This window comes from Hippocampus zosterae, chromosome 11 (assembly GCF_025434085.1).
Source record: "Hippocampus zosterae strain Florida chromosome 11, ASM2543408v3, whole genome shotgun sequence".
NCBI classification, from domain to species: domain Eukaryota; kingdom Metazoa; phylum Chordata; class Actinopteri; order Syngnathiformes; family Syngnathidae; genus Hippocampus; species Hippocampus zosterae.
Genome location: NC_067461.1, coordinates 5,052,378 through 5,070,764, shown reverse-complemented (window position 1 = coordinate 5,070,764; position 18,387 = coordinate 5,052,378). Strand labels below are relative to the sequence as shown.

General features: G+C 43.1%; 1 protein-coding gene and 1 long non-coding RNA gene across 3 annotated transcripts in view; both read right to left on the bottom strand.

Annotated features, from left to right (window-relative positions):
* Positions 1-18,387, bottom strand: part of LOC127610116 (cGMP-dependent protein kinase 1) — a 103,249-nt gene that overhangs the window by 15,110 nt on the left and 69,752 nt on the right. For both annotated transcript variants that reach the window (XM_052079875.1, XM_052079874.1), the window contains exons 5-7: positions 13,677-13,740; positions 11,431-11,508; positions 9,968-10,062 (exon numbers count right to left, since the gene is read on the bottom strand). In XM_052079875.1, coding sequence (XP_051935835.1) covers positions 9,968-10,062; positions 11,431-11,508; positions 13,677-13,740 — 237 coding nt within the window. The remainder of the gene's footprint in view (positions 1-9,967; positions 10,063-11,430; positions 11,509-13,676; positions 13,741-18,387) is intronic.
* Positions 561-2,926, bottom strand: LOC127610152 (uncharacterized). Its single transcript, XR_007964758.1, has 2 exons — positions 2,709-2,926; positions 561-2,472 (listed from the first exon to the last, which is right to left on the bottom strand). It is a non-coding gene; the product is annotated as an uncharacterized LOC127610152 (long non-coding RNA).

Genomic DNA, 18,387 nt, shown 5'->3' with positions numbered 1-18,387 from the left:
GGAGCCTATCCCAGCTGTCTTCGGGCAGCAGGCGGGGGACACCCCGAATCGGTTGCCAGCCAATCACAGGGCACACAGAGACGAACAACCATCCGCGCTCACACTCACTACCTAGGGACAATTTTAGAGTGTTCAATCAGCCTGCTATGCATGTTTTTGGAATGTGGGAGGAAACCGCAGCACCCGGAGAAAACCCACGCAGGCCCGGGGAGAACATGCAAACTCCACACAGGGAGGCCGGAGCTGGAATCGAACCCGGTACCTCTGCACTGTGAAGCCGACGTGCTAACCACTGGACTACCGGGCCGCCAACAATTTTTTATTTTTTTTAAATTTAAATAAAGTATCGCTACAATTTTTTTTATACAGCCATAAGTTAGCAGTGGTTCAACTCAAATGAACAAATCAAATATTTTATTCTTTAGAAATTAAGAAATGTCAAAATTTTAGCTGAAAATGTCATGACGGGGCCCCGATTTCTGATCGCATGATCGGATCAGGACAATTTTATTTTATACATGACCTATAACTAAGATATGCAACCTATATATGTACGTATCACCAGTATCCAAAGCGAACATTCTAGCATTGATTTTTTTTTTTTTTTGAAAGGAGGCTGAAGGCAAATCCACAAAGTTAACTTGTTTCACTTTCATCAAAGTTGTTGTTACGCACCAGCTGTGATTTGACACGATTGCTGCAAGAAGTTGTCACCCTACTTCACAAAAAGAAAAAAAAAATGGGTGTCCCCTCTACAACTGGAGCGGGCTCATTTTTAATTCATGCCACATATGTGCCAGACAAGGACACAACAAGAAAGCTGCCTTTACGTGCCTCTTATCATTCCCAGATTGCATCAAACTACTTGAGAAGAAGTCCTTTCGTTTTCGTTTTAAAGGCAACTCAATGTGCTTCACACAAGCAAAGACACGACCCAAAAAAGGTTTAGAAGACCTTTATCGCAGGTATGAGTTTCTCAGGCAAAAGTGTATCACATTTGCAGTGTTCACCAAGAAAATGATTAAATAAAATACAATTTATGTTGTGAAATGAGTCATAATATATTTCATTGTTAATTGTAAAAAGGCCAAGTGTGAACGTAGCCAAGCCAATATTTATTTGATAAAAGTATCATCAATCATATATTATTATCATTATTGTTATTGGAGATTTTGTCACAAATTTCTTGAAGTCTAAAGTTGGATTAAAATTGGATAATATTGTGAAATACAATTACTGAATAAAACACAATCAAAACTGAAAAATCGTCTGAAATACATAAACATCTTTTAAAACAATGATTATGATGATCTCTGACAGTGACAATCAAAAGCCTAAGATTTAAAATAAATAAAGAAATAAATAACTGCCTTGGAAGTAATTAGTTTGTGTCTAATGAAGTGCCAGCTGCCTGTAAACTAAAACGGATTTTGACCCGAACTCTTACATAATATCGTTTCAATGCAAACAAGCAGATCACACTTGGTTTTCCGAATGACGCAAATACATCAAACCGGGCCTGGACATATGCTGTGCTTCATTTTGTTTTTCGACGCTGATGAGCGGCAGCTAATGACATCCACGATCTGTTATGGGAGCTCATTCACCCCCCCCACCCCCCAAACAAGAAAGCAAGTGTCACTTAATTGCCATGCCGACGACGATGCACAACAAGGCCAAGGGATGCATGTTTTAAAATAATGGTTACATAAGCATGAATCTGACGTACGTGACCTTAAGGGTTCATTTGTGTCTCATGACACCCGCCCCCCAACATAGTGTGCCGTTGCGTTGACAAGGTTCGCAACCGTATCCGTCATTTGCACACTTCGGAGGCTTATATCAGCCACTAAGCCAACGAAAACAAACGAGGTGCTTTTTAATTAGCCCAGAACGAACACGCCGTCCGGGGTGCATGTACATACTGGCTCAGATGCTATAAGTGGGGAAGAATGTTCTTTTGCAGTCACTGGCGGTGTTGATTACCGAAGGAGAGGCCGAGACTTAACCTGGTAATTTGACAGCGATCTAGTGTCCTGGGAAAAGGGTTATAAAAATAATATACAAGCACACAGCCTCGCTGTGCGGGCCAAACGGCAACATTAGCATGTAACAAGTGATTTGTACTTTACTCCACTCCCAAATACTTAGAATGTTTTGGGCCTTTCACGGCAGAATAGAAGGAGCAGAAAATCAATCAATCTATCAATCAAGCTGAAACACGCTTGGCCCTCTGATTGTTCCGCTGAACGTTAGGGCAAGCTCCCTCGCTGTCCATCTTTAAAACTTTTTTTTTATTCTTTGGCTTTTGACTCAGCATGGATCTTGATTTTTAGTTTTCCTCTTTGTTATTAATTGGTTGTTTTATTGTCTGAATTATTTTTGCTCCATGTACATCACTTTGTATACAGCGGTGGTTGTTTTAAAGTGTTCTATAAATACAGCTGAGATGAGTTGAGAGAATCTAGCTATCTACTTAGCTAGAGTGCTAGGTAGCTTGACAAGTAGTTAGCTATCTACTAAGTTAGCTATCGATCTAGTTAGTGAGAGAGAGCGAGAAACAAAGAGAGAGAGAGAGCTAATATCCATCTACTTAGCTAGAGTGCTAGTTAGCTTGATGGGTAGTTAGCTATCTACTAAGTTAGCTATCGATCTAGTTAGTGAGAGAGAGAGAAACAAAGAGAGAGAGAGAGCTAATATCCATCTACTTAGCTAGAGTGCTAGGTAGCTTGACGGGTAGTTAGCTATCTACTAAGTTAGCTGTCGATCTAGTTCGTGAGAGAGAGAGAGAGAGAGAAACAAAGAGAGAGAGAGAGGGCTAATATCCATCTACTTAGCTAGAGTGCTAGTTAGTTTGATGGGTAGTTAGCTATCGAGCAAGTTAGCTATCAATCGAGCTAGTCATAGATAGATAGATAGAGAGATAGAGAGATAGAGAGATAGAGAGATAGAGAGATAGAGAGATAGAGAGATAGAGAGATAGAGAGATAGAGAGATAGATAGATAGATAGATAGATAGATAGATAGATAGATAGATAGATAGATAGATAGATAGATAGATAGATAGATAGATAGATAGATAGATAGATAGATAGATAGATAGATAGATAAAAAACTGATAGAAAACATCATGTCAGGTGTCCCTGTTAGTCCACCAACATTACAGGCCCCTAAAGCAAAAAAATCAAGGGTCACCACCAAACCAGTATCGCTTCAAAGTGATTCGGGTATTAAATGAAATATTGTTCCTAAGGGTGAAAACAAAAGCAAGTGCTTGAGTGGTTTTAAAAGAAAGATAGCAAAGAAAACACTTAAAGCAGCAATAAAAGCCTGAGAATGTTAGAAACTATTCCGGTGCTCTTTTCATCCCTCCCTGGTGTCAAAAGTCAGACACGCAGTTGACAGCTTCGGCTGGCCGACAGATGCTTACGAGGGTGTTGCCCATGCTTGAGAATTTGGCGCTCAAGCCTTAGCTGACTTGAAATGCTTGACAGCGTTAACACCTAAACTCCTTCCTTCGCCTGCTCCATTTCGAAAATATTGTGTGAACCCGTGGGTAACGCGGACTCGCTGTTGCTCTTCACACTCGAGTATGTTTATGAATTAGAAAAGCAGCAATGTGGGATTATTGTTGAAAAATGGCCTCAAGGGAGCTTCAGGCTTGAATGTCATGTAGAAGAAATCAGTGGAAACCTCTCCGGTGGAACTCTTGCAATTTGTTTGGCTTTCAAATTCCTATTGAAATAGAAATACAGAAGAAAAAAAAACACTATACCACTTCAGATTTTTTGGAATCAACGCTAAGATTGTCTCAAAGTCAACCCTTCTTCATTTTCACTTTCATTTCATGAACTGATTTCGCTTAGCTGGCAGCCACAGTGATCAATCGTCACCGACGACCGACGCCATTTTGCGGAATCAATACCTGATTCTTTCAAATCACATCTAAGAGGCAAAAACACAACAATCTCTTAACTCATCCCAAATCTAAACATTGCTTTTTAAAAAAATTTAAATAAAAAATCTAAAGCCGTTATTGTCATTCTATGCCATGCACAATTATTTTACTTCAATTTCTTCCTGCTTGCATTCTGAGCCTGTTGGCCAAAGTTTGTACACGTGTGCACTTTATTCACTATACACCCAGTCACAAAAGTACATGCAACAGCACAGCCAGCGGTCAAGGGTAAGCTCCGAACCTACAGAGATGACATATGGAATTCTTGATGTTCTATATGGAAGACCTCGCAAAACATCAATAAAATGTAATCTAATCATTGTGGAGCTGAGAAACGCTCTTGCGCGCAAACACTGTTGGAGAACTCGCTTTGATTCTCCTCGCAGATGAAAGGCAGAAAATGCTGGTCAAGAGAAACCTTTTGGGGGTGAGGAGGGGGGGTGGGAGGGGGGGGCTGTTGGTTTTCATCCACCGACACATAGTTAACTTGCTAATCAAAAGCCTGCTTTGCAAGATGGCCGTCATCGGCCGTCATTTCCATTTGGCCGAGACACAGCCATCAAAGCTCGGACTCAAGACGGCTCAGCGGACAAAAGGGGCGCTCGGCACAATAAAAGATGATAATCACGGCGTCCTTATTGCGGCATGGAGATCACGTTGTGTGAATAAACAAACGGTGAGATGATCTTTTCAGGATGGCCTCTTTTGAAATTGCATTTTGGGAAGAAAAAAAAAATGTTATGTAATAATTGTGCAAGAACACTGCTCTTTCAGTTTTAGCAACACTTTACAGTTTCATTTAAAAATCTTGTTTCATCGTTTTGTCCCTCCCACACTCTTGAAATATTTTCAATATTTTTTAAAACGCATTCCAAAAACACTTCCTGCACCGGCATCCATCCACCCACTCGGGAGTTTCAACTGCGCTAGGAAGTGATTGCTGAGCTAATCTGTTGTTTTCATTCATTCATTCATTCATCTTCCGAACCGCTTGATCCTCACTAGGGTCGCGGGGGGTGCTGGAGCCCATCCCAGCTGTCTCCGGGCAGTAGGCGGGGGACACCCTGAATCGGTTGCCAGCCAATCACAGGGCACACAGAGACGAACAACCATCCGCGCTCACACTCACACCTAGGGACAATTTAGAGCGTTCAATCAGCCTGCCACGCATGTTTTTTGGAATGTGGGAGTAAACCGGACCACCTGGAGAAAACCCACGCAGGCCCGGGGAGAATATGCAAACTCCACACAGGGAGGCCGCAGCTGGAATCGAACCCGGTACCTCTGCACTGTGAAGCCGACGTGCTAACCACTGGACTACCGGGCCGCCTCTGTTGTTTTCATACAAAACTTATTAAAGAAAAAAAAACGTCCAATTAACCCAAATAGTGGTCAGTCGCTTTTTGACTCATAATTGGGTTATTTTTTTGACTATTTGTTGTCATAAATAGATACAACAGGAATATAATGTGTTATCGAATAGAATGTATTGAAAATAAAACACGCATTGTAGTGCTTGCATACAGGTATTTGCCTTTAAGAGGCGGGGCCTGGTGGAGTGGCATGTGATGTCAGCGAGCCATTGTGTTGACTTTTCCCCCGGTGTTACAGAACAATATTGAACATAAGACAAAGACAAGTTTGTATTTGAACAATGGCAACAAATAAAATGGCTGCGTCAAACCCGAATGGAAAACTTGCTGTTTGTTTTACTAGTTACTCCACCCCCCCCCCCCCCCAAATGGGGTGTTATGTAATTACGTAAGACAACTAGTGGTGGCCCAAGACTTTTGCAGAATACTACATGATGTCATTTCATCTTTTTTTGAATGGTAGCACAGATGCCGGATCCATTATCAAGAGCATGCTGTCAGAATCTCATTCACATCGCTTGCCGGGTCAGATTTCAATTTGGAACGACCGACCGAAGATCCGACCACCTTCCTCGTCACGTCTACTTTCAAAGCGTCATTAGTCGGTAACATACGGCCAAGGTCAGGCCATCTGCACTGCACCGGCTGTCTCGTACAACTGAGTGGTTAACCGGTTGCTAAAATTGTCATCCGTGGTCATTAAAACACGCATCGAATACGAAACAATCGTGTGCAGTGACGCCAGGAAGACGTTTGTGGAGTATGACCAGATTTTTCAGTCGCGACCAAATTCTAACGTGCTCCAACTGCGAAACTGAATATCAAGATTCAAGTTTGCCATCACCGTGAGATACTAGTGGTGAGAATGCGTTGCCCAAAGAATAGAGGTACTTTATTTTCGCTGAAGCAAAACGCTTTACGGTGCAATCAGCAGAAAATTGCACACGCAGTTACTGGAAAGTGGCTTTGGAACAAAAAGGAAATGATCGACCAGGATGTCATGACAACAAAAACATCCTCAATCGTAAACCAAAATAAAAAGAAATATTGTAGAATTTTAAATTAGGGTTAGGAGGTCAAAGTAGGGTTCTCAACTATAGTTCAGGTTTTGAATTTGGGTTTTAAACTATCGTTAGGGTTTCAAAGTAGGGTGTTAAACTCGGGTTAGTGCTTCGAATTGGGGTTCCAAAATTGGATTGGGATTTCAAAGTAGGGTTTTAAACTAGGTTTCGGGTTTCAAAGTAGGGTTAGGTGGCAAAATACGTTGTTAAAACTAGGATTAGGGTGTCAAAGTCGGATTTAAAATAAGGATTAGTGCTTCAAATTAGCATTTGCGAGTAGGGTTGGTGTTTCAAAGTAGGGTTTTAAACTAGGATTAGGGTTTCAAGGTAAAGTATTAAATTAGGGCTAGGGGTGAAAATAGGGTATTAAACTAGAGTTAGGGTTTCAAATTGAGGAAGTAACCTAGGGTGAGGGTTTCAAATTAGAGCATTACACTCGATTTGGAGTTTCCACGTAAGGTTACAAATTATTGTTAGGGTTTGAAAGTAGGGTTTTGAACTGGGGTTAGGGTTTCTAAATTGGGTTTTAAACGATGACTAGGATTGGTAACTAGGGTTAGGGTTTCAAATGGAGGTTTTTAACTTGAAGATGGGTGTCAAAGTAGGGTTTTATACTATAATTGATGCAAAACGTTGACACGTCAGACCCCCAACACAGAGCAGAAAGTGGTGCCAAATATTTTTGCTTTTGAAACTGAGAATTTTTTTTCACATTATAATTGCACTACTTTTTTTCTGGACTTTCCAGAACCATCAGTCAAGTTTCTTTAATAAGACGCAAATAATGCTGAAATTGGCAAACACGAACAGCCCCCACACCAACTTAGTTTAACAACTGGATAAAATTATAGTGTTCTCTGATTTATCTTACGAGTGATCATTTATTTAAATGGGTTTTTTTTCACAGTATAAAAGCCCATTTTCAAGATCACCTCCTCTTCAAACGGATTATTTGATGCCCGTGCAAGCAAATTTTTGCAGTAGCATGACTGACCAGAAGAGGGCGACATCCTCTTTTTTTGCAATTGCCTGCTTAACGACCTCACTCCTCTATTCTCAAATGTGCTTCTCCATCCCTCTCCCTTTTCGTTTCATTTTAACTTCCTCATCAAGGGAGGAAAAAAACAAGAAAAAAAAGAAAAAGAGAAAAAGCACGTGCAGGCAAAAGAGCCGGCCGAGTAAAAATAGTTTTCATGGCTCCGGCCATCTGCGCCAGACAAAATATATTATTTATTGTACTGGCAGGTAAGTATTCTTCAAGACAAAAGTGTTTATGATATGGCTCAGAGTATTTGCAGTGGCCGTGGGGCACTCGAGGCTTCAAGTAGACACAATCTGGCGCTTTGCTGGGCGCGTGCGTGCGTGCATGCGTGTAGGCGCACTGCAATTACGTCTCCAGAGATGTAATTGTCGGCTTTATTGTGAATGTTTACAGCCATGTGTGTATTTTGTTTTTCTTTTGATTGTCATGTCAATTACAAAAGGTGTGAAGATAACCATAAAACAGGAGATGGGAGCAAATGGCGATGCTATACTAGGTAGATGTATGATAAAAATAGAGCATGAGTCATGATAGCTAGTAGAGAGTTCTGTAGCTCTTTAAAAAAAAAGAATAAATAACTACTAAAAATGCTCTCAAACTGTTGGCAATCATGGAAATTTTAGGTTCAAAAATGACTTCCATACTTACAAATTATGTATGCGTTTACATCTTTCTAGGACAGCGACGTATACTGACAAGCAGGACAATGTAATGTTTTTCCACTGAATGGTAGAAGGGACAGCAGGAATTTAATCAACCACTTTTTCGGAAAAGTATATATATAAATGTATTACTTTTGTGTAACCAACATTTCTTCAAAAACGCAGATATATTTCTTAAAAATCCCTTAAAAACTGGAAAATAAAATGTGTAATATTGTGTATGATATATTTGCGAATCCACAGGTGCCAAACGGTAAGTTTACAATTGTCGACTGCAGTTGTAATATCACAATTCACCAGTAAATGGCAGACATGGGTTAGTTGTGATCGCAATGGATCTTATACTGTCCTATACTACATGAGTTGACCTAATATATACGGCAAATATATATATATATACCTATATATATATATATATATAAAAATCCTCATCTCACCCCTCGGGTGGTGTCCGTCCCTCATTCAGCTCGGGTCCTCTACCAGAGGCCAGGAAGCTTGAGGGTTCTGCGCAGTATCCTTGCTGTTCCCAGCACTGCACATTTCTGGACTGAGATGTCCGATGTTGTTCCCGGGATCTGTTGCAACCACTCATCTAGTTTGGGGGTCACTGCCCCGAGTGCTCCGACCACCACAGGCACGACTGTCACCTTTACCTTCCAGGCTCTCTCCAGCTCCTCTCTGAGCCCTTGGTATTTCTCGAGTTTCTCATTTTATATATATATATATATATATATATACCTATATATATATCTATATATAGATATATATATAGGGCGGCCCGGTAGTCCAGTGGTTAGCACGTCGGCTTCACAGTGCAGAGGTACCGGGTTCGATTCCAGCTGCGGCCTCCCTGTGTGGAGTTTGCATGTTCTCCCCGGGCCTGCGTGGGTTTTCTCCGGGTGCTCCGGTTTCCTCCCACATTCCAAAAATATGCATGGCAGGCTGATTGAACACTCTAAATTGTCCCTAGGTGTGAGTGCGAATGGTTGTTTGTCTCTGTGTGCCCTGTGATTGGTTGGCAACCGATTCAGGGTGTCCCCCGCCTACTGCCCGGAGACAGCTGGGATAGGCTCCAGCACCCCCCGCGACCCTAGTGAGGATCAAGCGGTTCGGAAGATAGAATACCGCAACATTTTAAAATTTTGATTGTGGATTTTGTGGGGGAGGGAAAAGATACACCAAAGTTTTTGCACTTCATGCTGGTTTGCTGTTCAGCATTTTTCTGCCATCTTTGAATGGTTGTTTTTATGCAAGAGAGCCCCTTTTCACTGGGAAAAAAAATGGTGGTTTGTTTCAAATGCTTTTGTTGTTGGGTGGAGCACAGTGGATCTTTTAAAGATGTATTCAGAAAACTTTTATATATTAACAGCACATAGGCACATATTTGTATTTTTGTCGTACATCTGGTTAGGAAGTGTGTGGGCCTGTGTGCCACCCCTGACAGCAAAAAAACAAAAAACAAAAAAAAAATTGCGAACCCACATGAGGCATTTAAGTTGCCCAGCCTGAGCTAGCTTAAAAAAAAAGGTTTGGAAACAGTGTGCGGCTCCGAGTGCCATCATCTCCCCCCCCCCCCCCCCCCCTGTATTTCCACTTCAACACCATCAGCAAGTGCCCCGGCCTGCCTATCGCATTTGAAAACATTCGCACCTGTCAAGCGGAGTGAGCACTGGCAACAACAACCAAATTAAAAAAAAAAAAAAAGATAAACAGAACGGCGTTACCATAAGAGACAGGCGGAAGACGGATCGCAAATTAGAGAGGATAAGGATGTGCGAGGCAACGGGAGAGAATGCGGCTGACAGTGACAGAAATCGAAACGGAGAGAAGATCCAAATGGAAAGAGGCAGCGTCGTTAGGCATCAACAAACCCTTGCAGCGCCTTTTCCCCGAACCAGTCTCCCTTTCCCAAGCTGCGCAGGTAGACGGGCTCTCCGTTGGGTGGGTCCTCCCTGGTCACATTAACCTAGAGAGAAAGAGAGAGAGAGAGAGACAACAGCTGAGGTGTCACACAACCGTCAATCAAAAAAAAAAATGTACGCGAGAATAAATAGGCCAGCTGTGGACACGGGTCACTTCATTAGCGGCGAGACGTGCGAGTAACGGTGACCGCGCACCTCAGGAACTTGACTTGTCAGAGGGAATGATGCCTGACATTCTTCGAGGAAGCTGTTGATTTGGCTTTTTGCGCATTTTTATGCCTCGCAAAAGATCCCATGGACCAGTGCTTTTTTGTTACTTAAAAAAAAAATACCCCTTTGCTTGCTAATACCCCTTTTCCACCACCCAAAAAATGTGAGAACTGTGTGTGTGTGTGTGTGTGTGTGTGTGTGTGTTTGCGCGCGTGTGCGAGTCTGTGTGTGGCAGGATGCAAGATATAATCATGCGTCCTCTACAGAAAGTTCCCTGCTCTGTCGTCTCCTCGGAGGGGAAATTAAGGGAAATAGCCATGTGGGAAAAGGTCAAATCCGTGCATGTGACGTTTGTGTGTGTGTGTGCGCGCGTGTGTGTGTGAGTATAAACAAAGTGAACGGTCTGCAGCTGGATGGATGGAGGTCTTGAGGAGCCGACGATGAGAAGAAAGGAGCGTTGGCGCGGAGTGCCGATGCGGATTTGGACCTGGGAGTCGCGGCTTGGAGTTTGAAGCGGATTACGTGGGACAGGAGAAGTGAACTAATCTCTTTTCGTCAATGGATGCTACAGCTTTGTGTTTGCTTTCAAAACTTAGCTTGTAGCAGACGTGTGCACGTTTTCAGCATGATGTCTCTGATCCACTGGAGAAAGGACACTTTGATCCTCTCCTCTTTCATCTAGAACTGCTTCAGACAACAAAGTGTATGCAGAAAATTGGTGAAGATTGAACGACTGTCTGTGTCCTATGTGTTGTCTTGTGTTATTTTTGTTATTTTGACTTCAAAATGGCGCCGCGAGAGTGGCTGCCTTTCCAGCAGCTCCTATATTTTGTTGTTCTACTTCTTACTTTCATAACTTTGCTGCTGTGAATTGGGAATTTCTCCATTGTTTTCTTATCTTATCTTATCTTAACATTCCTTCATCGCCCTCACACCCCACTCTCCCATTTTTATTGCACTTGGGGCATTTCTGGTGTCACTGTGAGGACGTTATTATTGACGAGAAGATAACGGCCGAAGAGGAAGGTGTCATGAGTCGGAGGGGTGGGAGGCTGGGGGGGGGGGGGGGGCCGCACAGAGTCATGTCGGCGTGGTGCTAAAAGCCTGAATGGCGGTGATGAAAGCAACTCTTCCTCTCCCGCAAGATACGGTGGCTGATTCCAAGCCGCAATTCCCAAACAGCGTCATTTTCCTGCGCTCACCTTTCCTTTACTGATGATGAAGAAGGTGTCTCCTCTGGCCCCCTGTCGGATGATGTACTCGCCGTCCTCGTAATGGGTCTGCCAAAAGAAAAAAAAAAAAAAGACAAGAGTGACTTTCAGGTGCGTGCTGTCGTTCTTTTGGGCTCCCCAGGCGGCAACTTCGCAGTTAACGAGGCTGAAATAAGGGACGTAAAACAACGAGGGGGCGTTCGTGTCTTGTTAGCGGGACGGATTGATCGGGCAAGCCGAGTGCTTTGATTGCGCTCTGGGTAAAATGTCAGATCTACATTTAGAGCTATACAAGTTGAAGGTGTAACCAACGAAAAAACCAGAGAGCTGTCCAAAATTGTCCAAATGTCAAATTAGCCATTGGTTAAATATTAGCCAAGGCTAATGCTAGGCTAATGCTAGGCTAATGCATTTGATAAGTTATGAAGAAGAAACAAAGTCATCATTTTCATCGATAAAATATCATTATCATGTACTGGTTTTGTTAGTCGTACTAATAGGTCAAATATGGAGGCGGCGGAGCAACCTGTGGAGTGTGTGTGTGGGGGGGGGGGGAGGGGGGGTGTAATACGGCAGACGCATTTAAGCCAAAGAAAATATTCTGTTCAACCCCACCTGCAACCACCCGTCGACTAAAATTTATAGCGGCCATCATATCCTTGAGAGTAATAAAGTCTTGAACGGCATGCTGTAGTGCAGAGACCCCCCCAGCCAGCCCCCCCCCCCCTCACGCCACCAAGGCCCAACAATCCTTAACATGCCATTTTGAATTCAAGTCCGAAAGCCCGAAAACTTCAGGCCGCACTTTTAGTTGCCTCTGTACCAAAACAAGGGACAGTTTTTCAAAAGCAGATTTCTCTGCAAACTAAGTGACTCACTAATCGGTTGAGAAAAGAAATTATGTCTTTTTATTCGGCTCCCCGAGCATGAGCCGTTTTTTTTTTGGTTTGTTTGTTTCTGTTTTTTTTTTTTTTTTTTTTAAGCTTGCCTTCTCCTCTATCTCCGGAGCATGTTTTCCGTTGCTGAACAAATGCCCTTTTACCGCCGTCCATTTGTCATTTGTATTCACGACAGCCACTTTCAGGTGAATTCAACTTTCTATTAATTGAAACACAAGGTGAGGAACCAGCGAAAACATGCATTTTCGTTCCGCTGGTGGGGAAACATTCAAATCAGCGTGCACTTATGCTTATGCACGACGTTTGCCAAATGGATTTAAAGGCTTCCATTTGTTGAGGCAAAGAAGTCAACGGTCCCTGTGTCGTATTTCTGTCAATAAAATTGCAACAAGAGCTCGCGCGGGGGTGGGCAAAGTCCGGCCCGTGGGCCGCATACAGTGACAGTTTTATGTTCACCATTGGGCCTTTACATTATCCTGAGCTGGCTTGCACTTTAGGCAATACAGTATAGGAAATTGTCATGGGCACCAGGAAATTAAAAAAAATAATTATAATAATACAAATCACTTTCAATTATATTATATATATATTCAATTAGATCAAAACTAGTGATTCTTGCTCACTCTTACAAAGAGAAAAGCTAAGACAGAATCAAGTGTGAAGCAATTCTCAATTTACAGTATATCACTACAATTATGTTGTAGTCGTGATGCTATATATATATATATATATATATATATATATATATATATATGCGGAAGTGGGACCAATATATATATACACATATATATACTGTGTATATATATTAGGGGTGTAACACAAAAATTCAAATTCAAATTTTTTTTAAATCGGAAAATCGGTTTTGATTTGATTTGAAGCACCATATAGTATCAAAACATTTCAAAATTGTTGCCAACCCAGATGTACCGTATTTTCCGCACTATAAGGCGCTTCGGAGTATAAGGCGCACCGTCAATGAGATACAATAGTGTCTGCGGTTGCATTATGCATCCAGTAGATGGAGCTACGTTAAAAGGCACATTATACAATACAATAAAGCTTTATTTATATTGGGCTTTCACAACCGTCGCAGCTGTAACAAAGCGCTTTGCAGAACATTATACAAATACTACGCCCAAGAAATCCGAATAGTGATCCAAATATAAGGCTCATCGGATTATGCGCCTTATAGAGCGGAAAATACGGTCAATGTTCTCTGCATGAAAAGTGTGATTTCAGCCAAACAACTGGAAGCCTCCTTTCACTGCGACTCAAACTGTATAGAATTTCACCAGCACATTTTCAAATGCGTCTGGCGAACAAGCGAGGAGGCCTCACCTCCTCAAGGACGTCGGCGAGCTTGCTCAGAATGTCCTCTTGCAGGCTGTGGAAGGTGGGCACGCTGCAAAGAACAAGAACGGGAAGCACTTTACAATTGAGAAACATGCTCTCTGGTGTCATCTATACAGCGCTCATAAAAAATGCATGGCAAAAGAGGCAATGAGGAGATGATTATCGTGCTATAGGTGCTGGCTTATGCTTTGGTACAGCATGTGCGTATTAATATTTAAGCATTAAGGGAGTAACGGGTCTGGTTACACAGCGGGCCATAGTGCGAAGGTGCTTGAACGCGCCACAAAGAGGCTCTAATTTTAGACATTTTTGCTTCTCAGAAGGTCAAATGAACACCACACGGCTGCTATTGAGCCTTTGAAATAAAAGTGATCTTGTGGTTTTATCAAGACCGAGAGGGCAATATCCCGCCAGTTTATCTCGTCAGAGAGTCTCGCTCCATCCAGTCGCCCAGCCCATTTTTGCATGTCGTATCCTCGTAAACGGAAATCATCTGATAGCTGCTGATCTTCGGTCGGTTCTAAACTTCCTCAATGGTGGTGAGGCAACAACGTAATGATCAGGTGCAGGGGTGTAGCAGGCGTTGAAAGGGGCAAGTCAAGTATTTTGGTAGGCAATGCTGAGCTGTTTTTATTCATTCATTCATTCATTCATTCATTCATTCATCTTCCGAGCCGCTTAATCCTCACTAGGGTCACGGGGGTGCTGGAGCCTATCCCAGCTGTCCTCGGGCAGTAGGCGGGGGACACCCTGAATCGGTTGCCAGCCAATCGCAGGGCACACAGAAACGAACAACCATCCACGCTCACACTCACACCTAGGGACAATTTAGAGCGTCCAATCAGCCTGCCATGCATGTTTTTGGAATGTGGGAGGAAACCGGAGCACCCGGAGAAAACCCACGCAGGCCCGGGGAGAACCTGAATCAGTTGCCAGCCAATCGCAGGGCACAAGGAAACGAACAACCATTCGCACTCACACTCACACCTAGGGACAATTTAGAGTGTTCAATCAGCCTGCCACGCATGTTTTTGGAATGTGGGAGGAAACCGGAGCACCCGGAGAAAACCCACGCAGGCCCGGGGAGAACATGCAAACTCCACACAGGGAGGCCGGAGCTGGAATCGAACCCGGTACCTCTGCACTGTGAAGCCGACGTGCTAACCACTGGACTATTTTTTAACCCTGTGGCGTCAGTGTAGTTCTGCCATGGAAATGCGGAAGTGGGACCAAGGTGGCAATTTACATGTCCGTATATGTATATATCCATCCATCCATCTTCTACCGCTTATCCGGGGCCGGGTCGCGGGGGCAACAGCTTTAGCAGGGAAGCCCAGACTTCCCTCTCCCTAGCTACTTCTTCCAGCTCTCCCCGGGGGATCCCGAGGCGTTCCCAGGCCAGCTGGGTGACATAGTCTCTCCAGCGTGTCCTGGGTCTTCCTCGGGGTCTCCTCCCCGTGGGACATACCCGGAACACCTCACCAGGGAGGCGTTCAGGAGGCATCCGAATCAGATGCCCAAGCCACCTCATCTGGCTCCTCTCGATGTAGAGGAGAAGCGGCTCGACTCGGAGCCCCACCCGGATGACCGAGCTTCTCACCTTATCTCTAAGGGAGTGCCCGGACACCCTGCGGAGAAAACTCATTTCGGCCGCTTGTATCCGGGATCTCGTTCTTTCGGTCACGACCCATAGCTCGTGACCATAGATGAGGGTTGGAACGTAGATCGACCGGTAAATTGAGAGCTTCGCTATATATGTATATAGTATAGTACTATATGTATATAGTAAAAAAAAAAAAAAAAAAAGGGAGGGGGCATGAAGGGGGTGACCACCAAGAAAGACGGGTTCTTAAACGAGGACAGGAGAGAGAGGAGCATAGCATATCTGACGCTATAAATCACCTTTTGCAACATAAAAATAAATAAATGTTAAAAAAGGGGTTAAAATTTGTTCTCGGCCCATTTCATTCATTTGATAAGTGGTCATTAAAATTTTGAATCAAAGTATAAGTGAGAGGAGATGCTTCTGCTTTCTTCATCAGATTGTTGGCTCCGGTGGCAGTCTGCTTTTGAACTCTAGGGGGCAGCATGGCGCAAAGGCAGCACCATCCTTGTGATGAGTTTGATGAGCAGTTGTCATTCCTTTTTGGGTTGAAAAGTAATTCTTTATATGTTGTTTGATTGAAAGTAATTGAGTTCAACCTATTTCTTAATACATTTTGTTTATCTTTTTATCGTTTCTTTTTTTTTAATGTATTTAAAAAGGTGAAGTGGTCATCAAAAATGACTCATTTAGCGGACATTTGATCAATGCAAGCGTCTTTACAGCCACACTACCATCTCAAAACAAAACCTTCAAAGTCAACAAGTCCAAAGAAAGTGATTGTTAAGTCCAAAACAGGATCGTGAGCTTTGAATTCCTATTTGATTACTCAACAGCTGGCGGTCCGAATCATAATACAAAAGTCAGCCGTCGCGGGCGAAAATCAAGTTGCGCTAATGATCATGCGGCTTATGATATGACTTTGACCTTTTCGAGGATCCTGTCTATGAGCGTCTGGCTACGCGCCGACGATTAAATAATACAATCATACAGAGGAAGGTGATCCTTATCTCGCAAGAGGCGACGTCTGGCTTTGTCGCGACTGACGTTAATGCAATTGGAAACTTTTCTCTTTTGCTTCATGAATATTTTTGAACAGTTTGGAGAAGCAAATGAGAAAAAACAAAGAGTTGAGTCTCGCTTTGTCGCATTTACGCAGCCACTATGATAGGAAGTAAAAATATTAAAGTCCTGAAAAGGTAAATGTATGATTCTGGTTTCATGGAAGTCCAAATCAAACAGAAAGAAAATGACATTTGTAAGATGCAGATGCTCTTCATTAAATTTCCGATTGCTGGCATTTTTCACGTGATGTCATGCTATATGTCAAAAAGATGAGCTTCAATTCACCCATCATTCAGGATCTCACAGGCGGTCGGCATGTATAAATTTTGTTGCATATAAAAATAATAAATAATAAATAATAAATTATATATTATATATATATATTCATTCATTCATTCATTCATCTTCCGAGCCGCTTGATCCTCACTAGGGTCGCGGGGGGTGCTGGAGCCTATCCCAGCTGTCTTTGGGCAGTAGGCGGGGGACACCCTGAATCGGTTGCCAGCCAATCGCAGGGCACACAGAAACGAACAACCATTCGCACTCACACTCACACCTAGGGACAATTCAGAGTGTTCAATCAGCCTGCCACGCATGTTTTTGGAATGTGGGAGGAAACCGGAGCACCCGGAGAAAACCCACACAGGAAGAACATGCAAACTCCACACAGGGAGGCCGGAGCTGGAATCGAACCCGGTACCTCTGCACTGTGAAGCCGACGTGCTAACCACTGGACTACCGGGCCGCCTATATATATATATATTATATAATATATATAAATATTCCCTCCTTACATAAAACAAAAAAAAATACAGCAAAATAAATAAAGGTTTGCAGTTCCAACTGTTTTCAAGGCCATGAAGGCATCTGAATGTGACTGGATGAGCAAGTGGGGTGTGTGTGCGTGTGCGTGTGTGTGTGTGTGTGTGTGTGTTTAGGCATTGCAAATGTGCTTGTAAAGCGAGATGATTACTGAGGAAGAAAAAAAAATCTATCACGTCATTGATTATTCAATGGCGACTTGAATAGCATGACATTAGCATTGATAAGCGTACCAAACACACACGCGCTCGCGCGCGCTTGGAGTTGATCATGTGATGCCTTGCGAGGCAAAAATGTTGGTCCATTTTGGCAATTGTTCCAGCTTGTCTTGACATTTCCACTCCATCGCACCTGTGGCTAAACATTATTTTAGTGGGAGGCTCTGACGACTTGCTGCATCCATCTGCCTGCCATGAAATAAAAAAAGTGACAGCTTCTGATTTCTATCACTGTGATTCATGCGCTTTGGTGCAGTGGAAACGTTTCCTGTGGAAAAGAGAGAAAGTGGCGTGGTTGCACGGAAGCGCCTAGTGGGTAGGCATCAAACCTCTTTCTTTGTCATGACCGCGGCGGCGGACGGTATAAAACACGCGGGGAACCGAATCTCATTCACCTTTATCGACACTTTCATCGGATATTGCGCATGCACTCAGATAAAACAGTGTGCGGGCCTCTAAAGTGATAATGGGCTTCCCCGCAGAGAATAAATATAAAGATGAATCAGTGACTTGAATAACTTGTTTAAGTTAGGCCCCCGGTGAGAGCTACCTGACACCTACGGTTCAGTAAAAAAGTATTTGCCTTCTCACAAAGACATCCCAAGTATATAGAAAAAGCACTAGTTATAAAACTTTATTAAGAATAAAGAATATCAACTTGTCTGACCCCACGTGAAAAAGGAAAAAGTTGAAAATGTTGCACCGCATCATCTCAATTTGATTTAACTCCCGACTTTTGACACTTTCGGTATTCAAAGGTGGACTTGTTAAAAGGTTACTCCCTATTTGCTGTAATGTTTTGGGTGGTTGTCCTGCTGCATGAAGCACTTGAGCTCGCACGGATTGAGAGTCAAATATTTCCTAGCTTGATTTTCCGGTAGACAGCATAATTCTTTGTTCCATTAAACAGCACGTCATCCAGGTCCTGAAGTGACAAAGCAGCCCCAAATTATCACACTGGCTCTACCGTCTTTGATTGTAGGGTGAT